This window comes from Rhinolophus ferrumequinum, chromosome 9 (genome assembly GCF_004115265.2).
Source record: "Rhinolophus ferrumequinum isolate MPI-CBG mRhiFer1 chromosome 9, mRhiFer1_v1.p, whole genome shotgun sequence".
NCBI classification, from domain to species: Eukaryota; Metazoa; Chordata; class Mammalia; order Chiroptera; family Rhinolophidae; genus Rhinolophus; species Rhinolophus ferrumequinum.
In genome coordinates this window covers 34,647,635-34,663,427 of record NC_046292.1, presented here as the reverse complement: position 1 = coordinate 34,663,427, position 15,793 = coordinate 34,647,635, and the positions used below count along the sequence as shown (strand labels likewise).

The window sequence follows — 15,793 nt, the reverse complement described above, 5'->3', positions numbered from 1 at the left end:
ACTTATCTAAGGTTTGCTGAGGACCTGCTGAGTGTCAGGCCCTGTATCGGGCCTTAGGGAAGCAGAGGGAAATCAGAGGCAGCCCTTCTCCGTAAGAAGCCCTGTGTTTGTAGTAGAGGTGTGTGTGTGTGTGTGTGTGTGTGTGTGTGATGCTCTGGAGGCCTAGATAGAATACGAGCTAATGTCTAAGTGCCTATAAACTACACTTTATATATATATATACAGAGGGTGCCAAAAAAATGTATACACATTTTAAGAAAGGAAAACTGTATTAAAATTGTATACTCAATATAGTCCGATAACAAAAGATGAGTACAAGTCACGTTTGACATCTGCAATTACAAGAGGTGCTCAAAGTGGTTATCATCAGCGTCCAGACACTTCTGATTACGGGGAACTACTGCTTGAGCAACACTGACCAAAGTGTCCACTTGTATACATTTTTTTGGCACCCCCAGTACATATCATCACATTTAACCCTCTCAGCAGCCCTAAGATGGAGGCAGTATTATAGCCCCATTTTAAATAGAGAAGGAAGTTGAGGCACAGTGGCACCAAGTAACTTGTCCTTGGTTCCTCAGCAGAAAGGGTCAGAGTGGGTTTAGCAACCCAGACAGGCCAGTCGTAGCCGGCTGCAGAATTAACCCCCTGCTACACTGCTCCTGGAAGAGTGAGTGCTTCCTTCTGACTGAGTGATGAGGGAGGGTTTTTGAAAGATGGAGGATATGCAGGAGTTCATCAGACATAAAAGGGAGATAAAGAGAGATTTGCACGGCAAAATATCATTAAGCATGGCAGAGGGTGAAGCACCAGGAGAGAGATTTCCAACACACACACACACACACACACACACGCAGACATTATAAATGGCCAATCTTGCACATGTCAACATCCAAATGAGGAAACATTTAAAACTGTTCAAAATGGAATAGAACAAAAACTTGGCTATATAAAATGCATGTCAATATCCTTTGTTCTTTGACAGCATAAAAACTGTGTATTTTTCATCATGCTAGAAATGGAAAACAAAGATCCACTGCAAGTATAGCCTCCCAGAAAGATGTGCCAGCCTCTTCTCACTGTGCCTCCTTCCCTGCCCCGGCCATAGCCACCCTCCTTGGTGCTTCTGTCACAGCATCATCAGCCTTAGTGTGAGAAGGGAGCTTAGAGACATCTAGTCCAGTGCCCTGCCTAAGGCAGGGATCCCCTCAGAAACATCCCTAAGTGACAGCCATGCCCCTCCTGCTTGTCCACCTCCAGCCAGGGCTGGGTGAGACTCTCCCTCTCAAAGCTCGTGTTGTTCTGATGCCAGCTCTGACCATTAGAGAGTGTTTCTATTCAGGCTACACCTGCCAGCCCATTGCTTCTGCTTCTTCCTCCCGAGAGATTACTCCGGTTCAGTCCACTATTTACACAGTAGCCGTTAGCTGTTTGAGGAATGTGCCCCCGCTCCTCCCCGCTCACTCCAACCACTCCTGTTCACCAGGCTGAAGATTCCCAAAGCCTTCCAACTTCCCATATGAAATCTGAAATCCATTCCTCTCCCCACCCTTCCTGCTGCCCTCCGAACATACTCCAGATGTTTGTCGTTGTCTGTCTTTGAGGCTTGGTGTCCAGGACTGCACAGTTATGATGATGACGATGACAACAATGGCAATATTGATAGTGCTGGTGAGTACTAACAGCCAGTGAACTTTCTGGGCCCTCCACTATTCTAAGCATTTTGTCTGTATTGTTTCACTTAATTCTTCGAACAACTCCATCATTATTCTCATTTTGCAGATGAGGAAACTGAGGCGTAGGTAGGTAAGGTAACACCCTCAAGTTCCAGAGCTAGCTAGTGTAATACGAGTAGGAAGGGACCATTGCAAGCCTAATTCTGAGGACCAGACTTCTGGTACAGCCCACCTGCACATTGCTGTCTGACACTGAGCTCTCCTCAACCTAAATTTTTGCACTTGCACTTCTGCTAAGTCACAACTCCCCGATCTTCTCTTAGAGACTTACAAGAAGACTACGGCATAGGCAGAGCAGGAGCCACTCTTCCCCTTTGAGCAAAGAAGAAAGCAAGCCACAGAGAGGCTAACTAACCTGCTCAAGGTCACACAGTGAGTGAGACACGTAGTCCAGATGAAGCATGAGTGACAGCAGGGGCCAGACAGAGCCTTACCTCCCAGAGATTCTCTCCTGCTTTATGTAACCTGAGTGATGTTTCTATGGCGGCTGAAAGGACGCTGGGGCTGGCAGTGTAATCAGGTGTCTAACCCACAAGTGCACACCGCCAAAACCAATTATTCAAATGAGCTTCCCAGTCAGGTTCTGCAGGAAAGGCCAGATGGCTAGATGTCTGTGGAGGCAGCTCCCCATGTCAGTCTCTGCAAGCAGCTGAATAGCATTTCAAAGTTAGAGTTCATAGCAAGTTGATTTTAATAATTGGCTCTACAGTGAGGACAGGCCTCAGAGGAGACAGTAACCCAGAATTAGTGGCTGGGGAGTCTGGAGGAGCGAAACACTGTGATAGAATCAAGAACTTCATCATTTCTGGTTTCAGGTAGTTCCTAAACCACGACTCGAATAGTGTCAGTTCTCTGTGTAGTCTTTTCATGGTACTCTTTTGCTTGGTACTCAAGGCATGTTCAGCATCCTGGAACTTCCTTTCTGGCTCCATCTCCCACCGTCCAACTTGCCCCATCCTGCACCACCACCCTCCAGCAGTTCTCTTGCCTTCCTGGGCCCTTTCCAGTGCCCTGAAGTGGCCCAGTCTAGTTCACACCCGGCCCTTTGCTAGCACTCTGCCTCTGCTTAAGTAGCCTTTCAACCTAATGTAGGGTTTCTTTGCCCTCTTCTTTTTTTCAATCGCTCCCACCTCCCTCCCTTCTTTCCTTTCCTCAAACATTCACCCAGCACATACTTTGTGCCATGCACTGGGGATCTGAGATGGGCTTTGCCTTCATGGAGGAGATGATACCGTGTGTCCCTGAAAATAAGACCTCACCGGAAAAGAAGCCCTAGCATGATTTTTCAGGATGACATCCCCTGAACATACGCCCTCATGCGTCTTTTGGAGCAAACCTTATCGTAAGACTGGTCTTATTTTTGAGGATGTAAGATGAATCTTGAAGGATGAGTAGGAGTCAGCCAGGGGAAGAGAATGGCAACACGTTCTAAAGCAAAGGAATCGTAATGTTGAATAACAACAGTGAAGATAATAACCCAAACATTCATTGAACTTATACCAGCTGCCAGGTCCTGTTCTGAGTGTTTTATAAATATTATTTCCACTGGAGGTGTAGGGATGGTAACTGGTCATTGTCCCACTCCCACTCTCATCCTGCTTCTGCTAATTTTGAAGGAGATACAGGGATCAGAAAGATAGACGTCAAAGTATTAGCTTTATTGTTAATAAAAGCAGGATTTGGAAGGCATGGCTTAGACCTGTGACTAAAATTGGCCTCCTTTTACCTTACCCCCAAGTTCAGCTCCTTCAACCAGCCACAAATAGAGCAAGAAGTGAGCTACTTCCCAGAAGACACACCATGTGGCAGAAAGGAGGCCAGAATGTACCCTCCGTTCAGATCTAAACAATCCATGGCAGGAGGGGCTGGGCTCAACAGGCCCTGCTTCTTTTCTCAAATTGACCAATCAGATAAGTTCCAGCCCCTCCCTCAGGAAGAGGAAGCAAGGGGATGGAGATGAAGAGCCATTTTTTCCTACTCCTGAGGACTAAACGTCCCCAGTAGGAGTGAAAGCAGTGGGGAATATGTACGAACAATCCCATGATCCACAAGGTAGATTCTTGTATGATGCTCATTTACAAAGAAACTGAAGCACGAAAAGAGTTTAAATCATTTATTCACGGTCCCATGATCATAGGAGATCCAGGCGTCAGAACCAAGGAGCTGACTCGGACAGAGCCCCGCTGCTCAGCCCTGAGGCTTGCCGCCTGCTCTCTGAGTGAGCAAGGAGCCTTGGGGAAGGACAAATGGTCAGGGCTGCTGCCCACAGTGTAGGATCACACCTGGCACAGAGGCACCAGCTAACAGAGCAGGTGGAGGCTGACTTGCAGCCCAGGTCTGACAAGCCTAGAGACTCGGAGGAACTGCATCAGCCCATCAGAGAGGGCGCCCCTTTACAGTTAGCTCGTAAGACTCATACAGTCCTTGTGATGTACAGATCGGGGACGTGGTATAAGAAGCTAGAGAAATAAGTGGGGACCAGATTGCGGAGGACCCTTGGGGTCATACCAAGATCAAACCATAAGACCAGCTAACATGTGTGTAGCATTTATTTCAAACTTGGCAGTGTCCCCAGCATTGTACATGGCTGATCTCATTTAGTCCTCAAAACAACCCTCTGAGGTAGGCGAAATCCACCTTTTGCAGATCAGTGCTGCGGCTCAGAAAGTGTAAGCCACACAGTTGATACATGGCCGAGCCAGGATCGTATCCAGGCAGCGTGGCTCCTGAGTCCACTCTCACAATCTAAACCACTTCTCGGACCAGGTGGGCAGGGGTCTTGTCAGCTCCCAGACCTTGTGAGGACCTAAAGGATTTCTCATCCCCTTTGTGTGTCCTCTGCCTCTTTTCACTTAAAAAGTTGAAATAGCCAATTCCTAGCCCTAAGGGCCAGTATAGTCCTTCAGAAAATGTGTCCCCTCAGGCCTGTCAAAACGGTTCTTTTTTTTTTTTTTAATTTATTGGGGTGCCAATTGTTAGTAAAATTACATAGATTTCAGGTGTGCAATTCTGTGTTACATCATCTATAAATTACATTGTGTGTTCACCACCCAGAGTCAGTTCTCCTTCCATCACCATATATTTGATCCCCCTTACCCTCATCTCCCACCCCCCAACCTCCTTACCCTCTGGTAACCACTAAATTACGTTCCCCAGATTAATTTTCAAACCCCGTGGCCATCCTGTGGTCACCGACTGCCCTCCAATCCCCCCACCCCCCCCCCCCCCCCCCCCCCCCCCCCCACCCATCTAACAACCCTCAGTTTTTCCTCTTTGTCTCCAAAACTGTTTCTGATTAGTTCATTCACTTATTCTTTTCTTTAGATTCCGCAAATAAGTGAGATCAGATGGTACTTATCTTTCTCTGTCTGACTTATTTCACTTAACATAATGTTCTCTAGGTCCATCCATGTTGTTGCAAATGGTAAGATTTCTACGCAGCCATAAAGAAGAAAGAAAAACGGTTCTTTTTATTTCTTGTCAGCGTTCTTATACAGAGACACATAATCCATTTTTCTTCCAATCTGTAATGGGCTTCCAACTCCACTCTTATGTAGAAGTGTGACCTTGGCCCCAGTTTCCCCATCTGTGGGGACTGGGTTTTATGAAGTCTTGGGTGCCTTCTGGTCGGTGGCTGGCTTTTAGAATTGTCATAAGCTGTATGGAAATTCCTGCCCCTCCTTCCATCACCACCAATCCTGGGGTTTGTCACCACGAAACAGGGGACAGGAAGGAGGGAGCATGATCCCCAGAGCACCTGCTTTCCATGGGAAGGGAGAAGGCACTCTGAAAAAGCCCCTCCTTGTCTGCCATGTTCTGGGAGAAAGGGCCCCAGGAAGTTTAGGTCTGGAGACGGTCCCTTTCCCCGGCATGGTCTGCGCATCCCCTTCCCCCAATCCCGCTGCTTCCAGAAAGGCCGCCATTACAGGATAGAGACCTGGCTGACCAAGCGCTGACCCCGACTCTGCTATGAACCCCGTGCACGTCCACGGCCGTCTCACACGGTCATGCAGTGTGTGCGCTGCACGAAGGCTCATGGTCACGGGGGCTGCAACTCTGCTCCCACCACAAGTCTGTCCAGAGCAAGTGGCATCGTTTTGCACTTCACCTCCCCAGAAGGGGCACCTGTTTATAAGTGGTCAGCCTGGAGGGAGTGGCTTGCTGTTGATTTGTATAAAGTTTCCCTTCATGCTAGTCTCCCATTTGAGACTTGATTTCCCCATTTAAAAGGGCGTCGCGTCCTCCCGTGACCTCACGTGAATCCCTCTACCAGGCGCTAACCTAACTCCCAGGACTGTTGAGAGAGAATAGAATGGCGGCTCAGAACATATAGGCATAGGCTTCAGAGCCAGCAGACTGAGTTCAAGTTCTGCCTCTGTCACTTGTCCTTGCTGGCTACAGGCAAATTACTTAGCCTTTCTGAGCCTTTATCCATGCAGTTTAACTGAGAGTTGGCTGTGTACTTGACACTGTGCTAGCTCTACAGACTCAATGGCAAATGAGATACATTCGGTTTCTGCCCTCCCAAAAGCTTTCAGGTCTTTGAGCAAAACAGGTCCAAGGTCACAAAACTACTCAGTGGTATGTCTGGGACACAAACCGAAGTCCTTCAGACTTGAAACCTATGTTCTCATCCATCCTCATCTCTGCCTCCACGGCCCTGGTCGTAGATATCTCCTTGTTATGCTAATCTAAGAAGGGATGTGAAGGAAATGCTTTAAATATCCTGTTGGTAGTGATGAGGAGTAGATGCGTTATAATTATCCCTTGTGTTTGGGACAAAGGACACTGCCTGCTGTCCTCCATCTCCTCCACAGCAGAGCCCACCCCACCTGCTAAGCATTTTGTAGACGCTGTTGATGACAGATTGTCTGGCATTCTGACACTGGCTAATCAATAGTGCTGGAAGGTGCCTCAGGACAAGAGCAATTGGATCCCAACCTTTTAGTGGTATTAAATAAAGCAATATTTATTTTGCTTTTGGTGCAGATATACTTAATCCAATCCAGCTCATTGGTAATGCTGAAAACCTGCTGCGTTTGAGGGACAATTGCATGTGAGCCCCATCCATCTCTGCTGTCAATGACACCCTTCCAGGAGCTTGCAGCCCCCCGGTGCTCAGAACAAGATTGATCTGGATCCACCAAACTGCCTTTTTCTCTGTCCTTTACAGGAGATGAAAAGGAAATTATAAAGAGGGGACTTAAAATCATTGCTCTCATTCTAGCCGCTATTATTGCAACAGGGATGAGGCATGATGCCTTTCATGAGATGGAGCTATTTATTTACCATTTGAATAATGTTCTGGAACCATTGTATCTCCGCCTTCGGGCAGTGGAGGACGAGACCAGTACAGTACAAGAAAGAGCAAAGGAGTAGCTTAGTATCTCTTCCATAGATCACAGCCTTACTGACGGCTGGGGGACCTCAGAGGGTCACTATAGATCCTTCTGGCATCAGTAAGCCCTGGGTTCAAATCCCAGCTCTATATCCTAGTCGTACTCAAGTGACCTTCTTAAGGTCAAATCTCTCTTGCATTGCATTTGCTCTTTTATAAAATGGGAAGAAATAATACCTACCTCACTGTGTTATTGTGAAAGTGTCGAGCATGGAACAGGTACTTAAATATTTTTCAAAATATGTCTTTAAGTAATTATCTACACTTTGTTTGCAAACCTTTTGTTTATGCATTTGTGGCATCGATTCACTCATTCATTCAATAGATACGTCGGACCTTCTCTGCACCTGGGTCTACAGTGGATAACTTGTAGTGGAGATGGGCAAGATGACTCAGATGTAGCCCTGCCCTCATTGAGCTCACAGTTTGGAAGAGAAAAAGAAAAGATACTCAAAAGTAGCTTCAATTCAAGAGAAAGAAATGATACCTTATGTGGTCATATATAAATTTGACTTCCACAAATTTCTGTCTCATTGATACCCTCAGTAGCTCCATTTGTGTCAGAACATTCGTCCTAATTCTGAGCTCATGCAGATATTTCATCTTAAAAATAAATAACAGAATAGAAGAGCACCAGGGAAACAGAGACCCAGGATTTAGTTAGTGACTAAAGTGGCGATCATAGGAGTGAGAGACCAGCACCTGGAGGTCATCTGATCCATTCCTCTGTCTTTAGGCAGCTGAGCTGGGTCCTGAAACCACTGCACCAGCCTTACGCCTCTGGTGCATCGAGTCAAGTTAGAGACACAAGATCAACACATTAGCGGCCTGTTAGACATGTGTATGATTTCCAGTCATTCCCACTTCTCTGACTTTGCCCATGCCACACACTCTGCCTGGATACTCTCTAATGCCGTGGCTTTTGGCACACTCCCATCCCCTCTTCAAAGCTCAGAGCAACTTGAGAACTCTTAGAGGCAAGGATTTGGCCCCATGCAAATCTCAAATGTTGAAAAATGCATGCAATGAATGTTAAGATGCTGGTAACCTCACTGTTTGGTGTTTCTTTTTAAAAACGATATCAATCCTTTTTCTAGAATATTTTGTTTTCTTTGTGTTTTAACTTTATGGAAAATGTATGCTTCCTCCAAATCTCTAACTCTGGGAGTAAAGCCCATTATCGATGTTTTAGAATCATATGAGAGAGCTGGAAGAGATACCTGTGAGTGAAGTATGACCCTTGTTTTACAAAGAAGATCATGGAGCCCAGGGAAGGAAGGTGACTCTCCTAAGATGATATAGACTTTAGAGGTGGGGCCTGTCCCCCTGATCCCTAACTAGGGCTCCTGCATCATTACTAAGACGTTTTGTTCAGTAAATACCCACCTACTAATAGACTGCTTGTCATTCAAAGCATTCTTTAAAAAGCAGCTCCAAAAGTACCCAGCACCAGCACTACTCACTGAAGAGTTTCACAAATGCTTTCACCTCTAAAGAACTCTAGGATTCTTTGAGGATTCAAGTTGCCTTTGAATCACCAGTCACACTCTATTTTCATCAGCCAGCTGGATCAAGAAGTTGGTCTTTCAGGATCTCTCGCCTGTAACACTTTTCCTTCAGTTCTGAATTTCACTTTTTTGAATCAAAGAGGCTTTCTGGAAGCAGCATGGCTAAGTGGGAAGGACGTGGGGGACAGGGCCAGGGAACCTGGATGCAAGTCGGGGCTTGTGGGGGCCTGGTTGGGTAACCGTGAAGGAACGGCTCACCGCCTCTGGCTCTCAACACTGCCACTTAAAAAGTTGAGTCCACCCGTGTGGCTGGGTGGTTGTGAGAACTATATTATATGGTATACGAAAAATGCTTGGGAATCAATGAAAAGTTTATTCAACACCTATTGAATGAACCTCAATGTCTACCATAATTCAGGTTCTTTGTCAGGCACAGGAATAAAAACATAAATAAGACATCATCCTTGCCCTTGAGGAATTTATGGTCCAGTGGGGAAGACAGACTCCACAGTTACTACGTCTTGTGCTATACCTACTCTGACGGGACGAGCAATGGATGCTATAGGAGCAGAGGAAAGGCACCGATCCCACGTTTATAGAGAGTAAGTCAGGAAGCCTTCCTGGAGGAGATGATATTTAGGTTTAGACAATTTGAACAATCCCACAATCACCACCAGGGCTGTCGTCATCACTGGCTACCATTTATTCAATAGTCACTCTGTTCTGAGGATTCTGCTGGGCCATTTACAGACATTAGTTCATGTATGCGATCTAGAAGGTCACGGTTGTTATCCTCGTTATACATATGATAAAACAGAGGCCCAGAAAGGTTTTTTAAAAAAGGAAATTTTGAAAAAGTCACATAGCTGGTGAGGGGTACAGCCAACGCTTCAGCCTAACCTTGACTCCCTCACCCCTGATCTTCACGTCGCCCCCTCGTTGTTCTGTGAAACTCCATTTGTGCAAGGCTAAGACCAATGGAGAAAGTCACTAGAAGACACATTTCAGCTAAAGAGAAGGAAGACTTTCCTAACAGAGCTGCCCCAGAATGCGACACGCTGAGTGGGGAGGTGGCCAGTACTAGGTCCTAGGGTGTCGTGGAGCAAGCTGCTGACTTGGCCAGGACACCACTGAGGGCATTCCTGTTTGAAGGCAGAGGAGAGGTAGGTAAGCGGACCATCTCCAAGGATGCAATCGCTCATTATCAAGGACGATGTTCTTTTCCAAGTTCGTAGGTGTTGTGTGGGGGCTGAAGAGCTCTGTAGGCACAGCACCCAGACCAAATGTCCCATCTTCTTGGCGTCCAGCCATTGGGAAGTGGACAATATAGGGACCTGCTGGAGTTTTCTATAAAGTGGCCCACAGAGCCATACAGTTAGGGATGTTTTCTGTAAAAAAACGAGCACTGACTCTAGCCACCTTAGCAAAAAAGGAATTTATAGGGAGGAGCTTACAGAATAAGGCAGAAGCTACAGGGCCACACTTGGAAAGCAAACAATCAACAGAATAGCTCTGGAGGGCAGAAAACTGGTTGTTGGCACGAATGATCTACCTCTGGACCGTGGTAGCACTGCTGTACAACCCAGCTTGCAACATCTGGTCCGAGTGTAAGTCCCGGGTGGGAGTTGTTGCCTGAGTCTGGGTTCCCTGCTGCTGTCCTAGCTGCCAGGTCACAAAGAGAGCGCATCTGACTTGTGTGTTTCCTGTGGTGAGATAAAGGCACCACCACAGTCTCATCATCTTGTAATGATGGAGAGGCAAATTCGCCCTTCCCCCTCATCGAATCATAGGGTGAGAGGCTGAGTATTCCCCAGGCCCACATGGACAAATGCCTGTTACTACATTAGGAGGGAACAGAGCAGGGATACGAGCTCAGCTCTGCCTGATTCTCAGACTGGAGGGAAACACAGGGCGTCATGCCCGATCACTGTCTGCTGTCCACTCCAGCACCCTATGGACTGCAGACTTATTAGTCTATGTCACTCATATAGGAGGTAGTATAAAACAATAATAAAGTACAATAAAACAACAATATAACATCTTGAGTTGCTATTATGTGCCAGAACCTGTGCTACGTTAAGTTGGTTGTATGCGTTATGCCATTTAATCCTTACCACATTGTCCCAAATTATAAATGGGCTTAAGCCCATGAGCATATCTTCTTCTGTTAGAATAAGTGCCTTGAGGGCAGGATGTCAGACTGCTTGTGCACCAACCCTGACGTCACCTCTTTTCTCAAGCAAGTTGTTTATAACCATCCTGTGCTTCGGTTTCCACATCTGCCCAATGGGAATAATAATAATGGAACCTCCCTCGTAAGGTTAACTTACATAAAGTGTTTCCTACTTAGTAAAGTACTTAATTCTTGAAACAAAATAACGTCAGTCAATTTTCTATTGACTGTGTCCCCTCGCTTATGATGGTGATGCTGTAACCTACGTAGGACTGTTTCTATTCTCACTGAAGCCAACGAGACGCGCACAGCAGAAGTTGGCTGATCTAAATACAGCAACACAAAGACAAAATAGTAAAATCCCTTGCCAGGCGTTCCAAGCCCCTCACCTTGCACCTGCATCTCCCTTTATAGCTTCACCATCACCGCCTCTCACGACATGCTCTACGATTCAGTCAAACCAAATGGTCCGCCATGGCCCCAACATCTCAGGTGGTTCCACAGTTCCTTTCTTTGCTTACACTTTTCCTTCTGCCTCCAACACCAGGAAAAATTCTATGCATTAAGCGAGGCCCAACTCAGACGGCTTCTCCTCAATGAAGCTTTCCCCCACGAGACATTAGTTATTTTGCCATAAGTTCCCTGTCATGTTCATTTTAAGTAATGGGGGAAATTATCATGACTTAGTCACCATCCACCCCAACCATCTCAAAGGAGAGAGATGCTTGAGGCCTTTATTTTTCTGAGTAGGGTGATAGGTGGGGATATAAACTTAATAAGCTAAGAGGGGGCCAAATTGTATTGCTGAAGGAAATGGAGAGAGGGGCTTGGAAGACAAGATGGCAGGGTAAAATAGTCATACAGAGTGATAGAGAGGAGAAAGGGGGACAGTTTGGGCAGAGAAAGAAGAGAGGATTACGGCCACTATGAGTTTTGAATCTGGTAAAAACTCTGCGCAGAGCAGAATTTCATCCTATAGGTGATGGAGAGCTATAGACGAATCTTTGTCAGGAAAGCAAGATGGATCAGTGTGGGAGACATCCTGGGGGTAGGAAGAGGATGGATTAGAGAGGAAGAAGGTGATAATTTGAATTGTGAGCAAGCACAAGGTTTCTGGAGGTTGTACCTCAGTCTGGGCTGGCCGGAGACTGCCTCAGTGCGTGCAGGCCCAGCAGATGGATACATGGGGTCAGGGACCTGGATGAGGTACCTGTATACGCAGGACGTTGAGCAGATCTGGAGTAAGAAAAGGAGGAAGAGGGAGAGGACGAGAACCAGAGGTCACCACTGCACTTGCCCTGGGGAAATGCTTTAATGCTCCCAAGGGAGAGTATGGAGAATGTGGGCAGGGTGGCCTTCACTGAGCAGGTGACATTCAATCAAATATTTGAAATAAGTGCAAATGAGTCACTCAGATATCTGGAGGAAGAGAATTCCAGGCAGAGAGACAGCCTATACAAAAGCCCCGAGGCGGGATGTACCTGGTGTGTTGGAGGAAAAGGGAGGAGGCCAGAATCTGGCACAGAAGAAGCAAGAGCGGCGGTGGTAGGAGCTGAGGTCAGAGAGGGTAGCAGGGATGGACCACACGGGGGCTTGTAGCTTGCTGGAAGGACTTCAGCTTTTACTCCGCATCTAACAGGGCACCATTGGAGCAGAGAAGGACACAATCTGACTTATGTTTTAAGAGGATCATACTGGCTGTTATGTGGAAATGGGGAATGAAGGGATAGGGTGAGAAGACGCAAGGGTGGAAACAACAATCTCAATAGAGGTTATATTACAATACTCCGGACGCGGGCCCAGCTCGAGGTGGTATCAAAGGAGGTAATAAAAGGTGGTAGGTTCTCGGTGTGTTTTGAATATAGTAGAGACAATGGATCAGCTGTTGGTGTCAGAGAGGAATAAAGAGACACCAGTGGTTTTTCCCTGAGCATTTCTTTCCACCTCCCTGTATGGGAGATGTGTATATGTCTATCTATCATCTCACAGCCTGGACACTGAAGTGAGACTGCTCTACAGAAAGATTTTTGAACCTCTCTGTGACTCAGTTTCTTCTTATGGAAAGTGGGAATTGTCATTGTAGTGACTTCCTAGGGTTGTTGAAAGCACTGAATGAATTATTAATACACGTGAAATTCTTAAAAATGTCTCTAGCAAAAAATAGATGCTACGTAAGTGACATAATGACTGTTCCTACTCCTAACTGTATTTTGATAAGTGACAAGCGTGGCTTGTCCTGTTTACACTGACTCTGACTTCGGGTTCTGCCTAGGTGCTCTCTGATGGGGTTTGACCTGAACCGTCACTGGCTGGATCCCTCTCCGTGGGCCCACCCTACCTTGCATGGAGTGAAACAACTCATCGTCCAGATGTACAACGATCCAGTGAGTAACTGAACCCCTCAGCAACTGCTGGTCTCATGGCGTTTTCTGGGAAAAGGCTGAGTGGTACTGGGAAGTTCACTAGGAGCTGCAAATTAGGAATCCAGGGCCAAAATCAGGGAAGGGCTAGGCCCGCTCGTCTCCTCGCTGAGTTGGACAGACCCAAGTGTCTTCCCCCACCCCTCTCAAATACTGGGTTCAGTTGTAGAAGTCTCCTGGGTGAAGGAAATGTACTGGAGCAGATCCCCATTTGTGAGGGTTCTTTAGTAACAAGCAAAAGAAATACATCTTAAACTAGTTTAAGCAAAATGGAGCATTTACTGGAAGCATACCAGAGTATCTCATATAATTGAAGACTGTAGACTGGTGTCCTCCACCTGTAGGGAACATGTGCCAAATGTCACATCCAGTGGCTCCCACCGCTAGAGAGTGACTTACTGTCATCTTCTAGTCCTAGTTCCAAAAGGACTATTTGGTCTAGCTTGGAGGATGTGTCCACCTCTGGGCAAGTCAGCCATGACCCAAGAGGCAAGGATATATAAGGACACGACAGCCTCACTGGAAGCACATGGTTGGATTGGGGGTGTGGTAGCAATGGTAAACCTGTTCCCTGAGTAGAGGGTCTGCTATTCCAGAAAGAAGGGGAGCAATGGGTGCCCACATTGAGTTTGCTGATAGGAGCCAGACTGTAAGCAATTGAAGACATTGGGGTTTCATCATTTCGAGAAAGGAGGCAGGCCATGATTATTCTATCTTTGAAGAGCTGTCAGAGAGGACACAAGAGACATCTTTCAGGTGGAGGTGAAGATGCAAAAAAAAAAAAAAAATTCCTAAATTAAAGAACAACATGTATATTGACCAAACAGAAATGTGTACTTAAAAACAAATGCATGTATTAGAACAAGGATTAACAACAAAGTAAATCCTTAGGTGCCAGTAGTTAACATTATCTTGAGCCTCCTTGAACTTGGCTTTCCTAGGTCTTTTTTATAGCCCACCTGCTGTGTCATGCTTGTGTAGCCACAGCTTTAGGATATTTGCTTCCTTCTCTAGCTCATCCCTCCTTGTCTACAAAAGAAGGTGCTAACTGCTCACCAAACCTCTTTATTACCCTGAACTCTTAATGCCTTCCTGATCAGCTTTCCTGGTGGAGAGAAGCTGCTTCTGAATTTCTGAGGAAGGACCGGTTGTCTGCCGGGTTCTGCCCCCCAGACCCACCTCTGTGTTGACTGCAGGTTCCCTGAATAGAATCACAATGCTTTCTTTTTATGCCACCTCTTCTTAAGGAGAACAGGCCCTATATATATATATATATATATATATATATATCTATATCTATATATATATATATATAGATATATATATATATATATATATTTTTTTTTTTCTGACCTGGCTGATAATAGATATTCAATAACTATTTGTTGTATTGAATTGGCTTCAACATGGCAAATCCTGTTATGTCAAATATACTATGGTTTATAGATACAAAACAGTTATTCACAGGAAGGACAAAAAGATGTGATAAAAGAAAAGACACGGGCAGGAGAAGTGAGACTGGGAGCCACTGAACAATGTGGTGTTTAGGTGAATGCCTGAGGAGAGGGCAGGGCAGAGAGTAGTGGGTGGGGGGAGGGGGTAGGCACAGGAAGGGGGTTAGGTTTGCGAAAGAGAAGAGGCTTCCCTTTGAGAATGGCCTGCCATTGCCATCATCAGTCAGAAGTCACTGATTTGTTCACAAATAACTGGGCACCTGCTCATGTTACAGAACATAGATGAGACAAAACTACGCATAAGTTACGGAGACGTTAGATCACTCCTCCGTGCCATGAATAGGTTGATCACCAGCTGGTTGGTCCTTAATAAACACACTTGGATGCTGAGCTAGTTGTGTAAGCTGTGTTCTTACTGAAAATCAACTCCTTTCCGCCCCAAGCAAGCACACGGGCACTAGCATGGGCGGCAAGCTGACCCGGGACAGGAGCCCAGCTCCCTCGCTCCCTCCCTCTTCCCTCTTCCTTCCTCCTTGCTCAATCTTTTACTCCTCTCTTGCCTTCCTTCTTTCCACAAATACTATTTATCAAGTAGTTTCTATACAGAAACCAGCCATCGTGGTTCTAAGAGTGAACAGAATCCTAACCCTTGCAATCTAGTGGGGAAATAGATGTTAAACAAGTACAAAGCCGTAACTATAGATTGATAACTTGTGCCAGAGGCTACCAAAAACAGTACACCAAGTGTGACCTACAGGTAGGATGGTTTAAGTTTCAGCTTGCCTGGGGGCAGTTCTGGCTTATACCTGTGGTCCTAGAGTATCTGATAATACTGCCTGTTTCCTTTCAAAAGTGTCCCCGTTTGGGTGATAAATTACAGTCTCTCTACTTAAAAGCTATGTGAAAGCGCCTAAACCCGTACCTGGTATGGAGCAGATCCTCAACAAACTTTTGGATCCAATTGAGATTCACATTTGACTTCAAGAGGGATTGTGTCCAGCTGCAAACGCTTCAGTGCCTAGAGGTGTCTGCCCTAGCTTTAAATGTGTTTCTACTCCTGAGCGTCACTGTCACGTAGTCATCATAATCACTCATCCCGGAGCT

At 46.1% G+C, this 15,793-nt stretch overlaps 1 protein-coding gene across 2 annotated transcripts in view; it reads left to right on the top strand.

Annotated features, from left to right (window-relative positions):
* Window positions 1–15,793, top strand: part of AGBL4 (AGBL carboxypeptidase 4) — a 1,100,555-nt gene that overhangs the window by 995,400 nt on the left and 89,362 nt on the right. For both annotated transcript variants that reach the window (XM_033114112.1, XM_033114111.1), the window contains exon 9: window positions 13,088–13,199. In XM_033114112.1, the coding sequence (XP_032970003.1) occupies window positions 13,088–13,199 (112 nt within the window). The remainder of the gene's footprint in view (window positions 1–13,087; window positions 13,200–15,793) is intronic.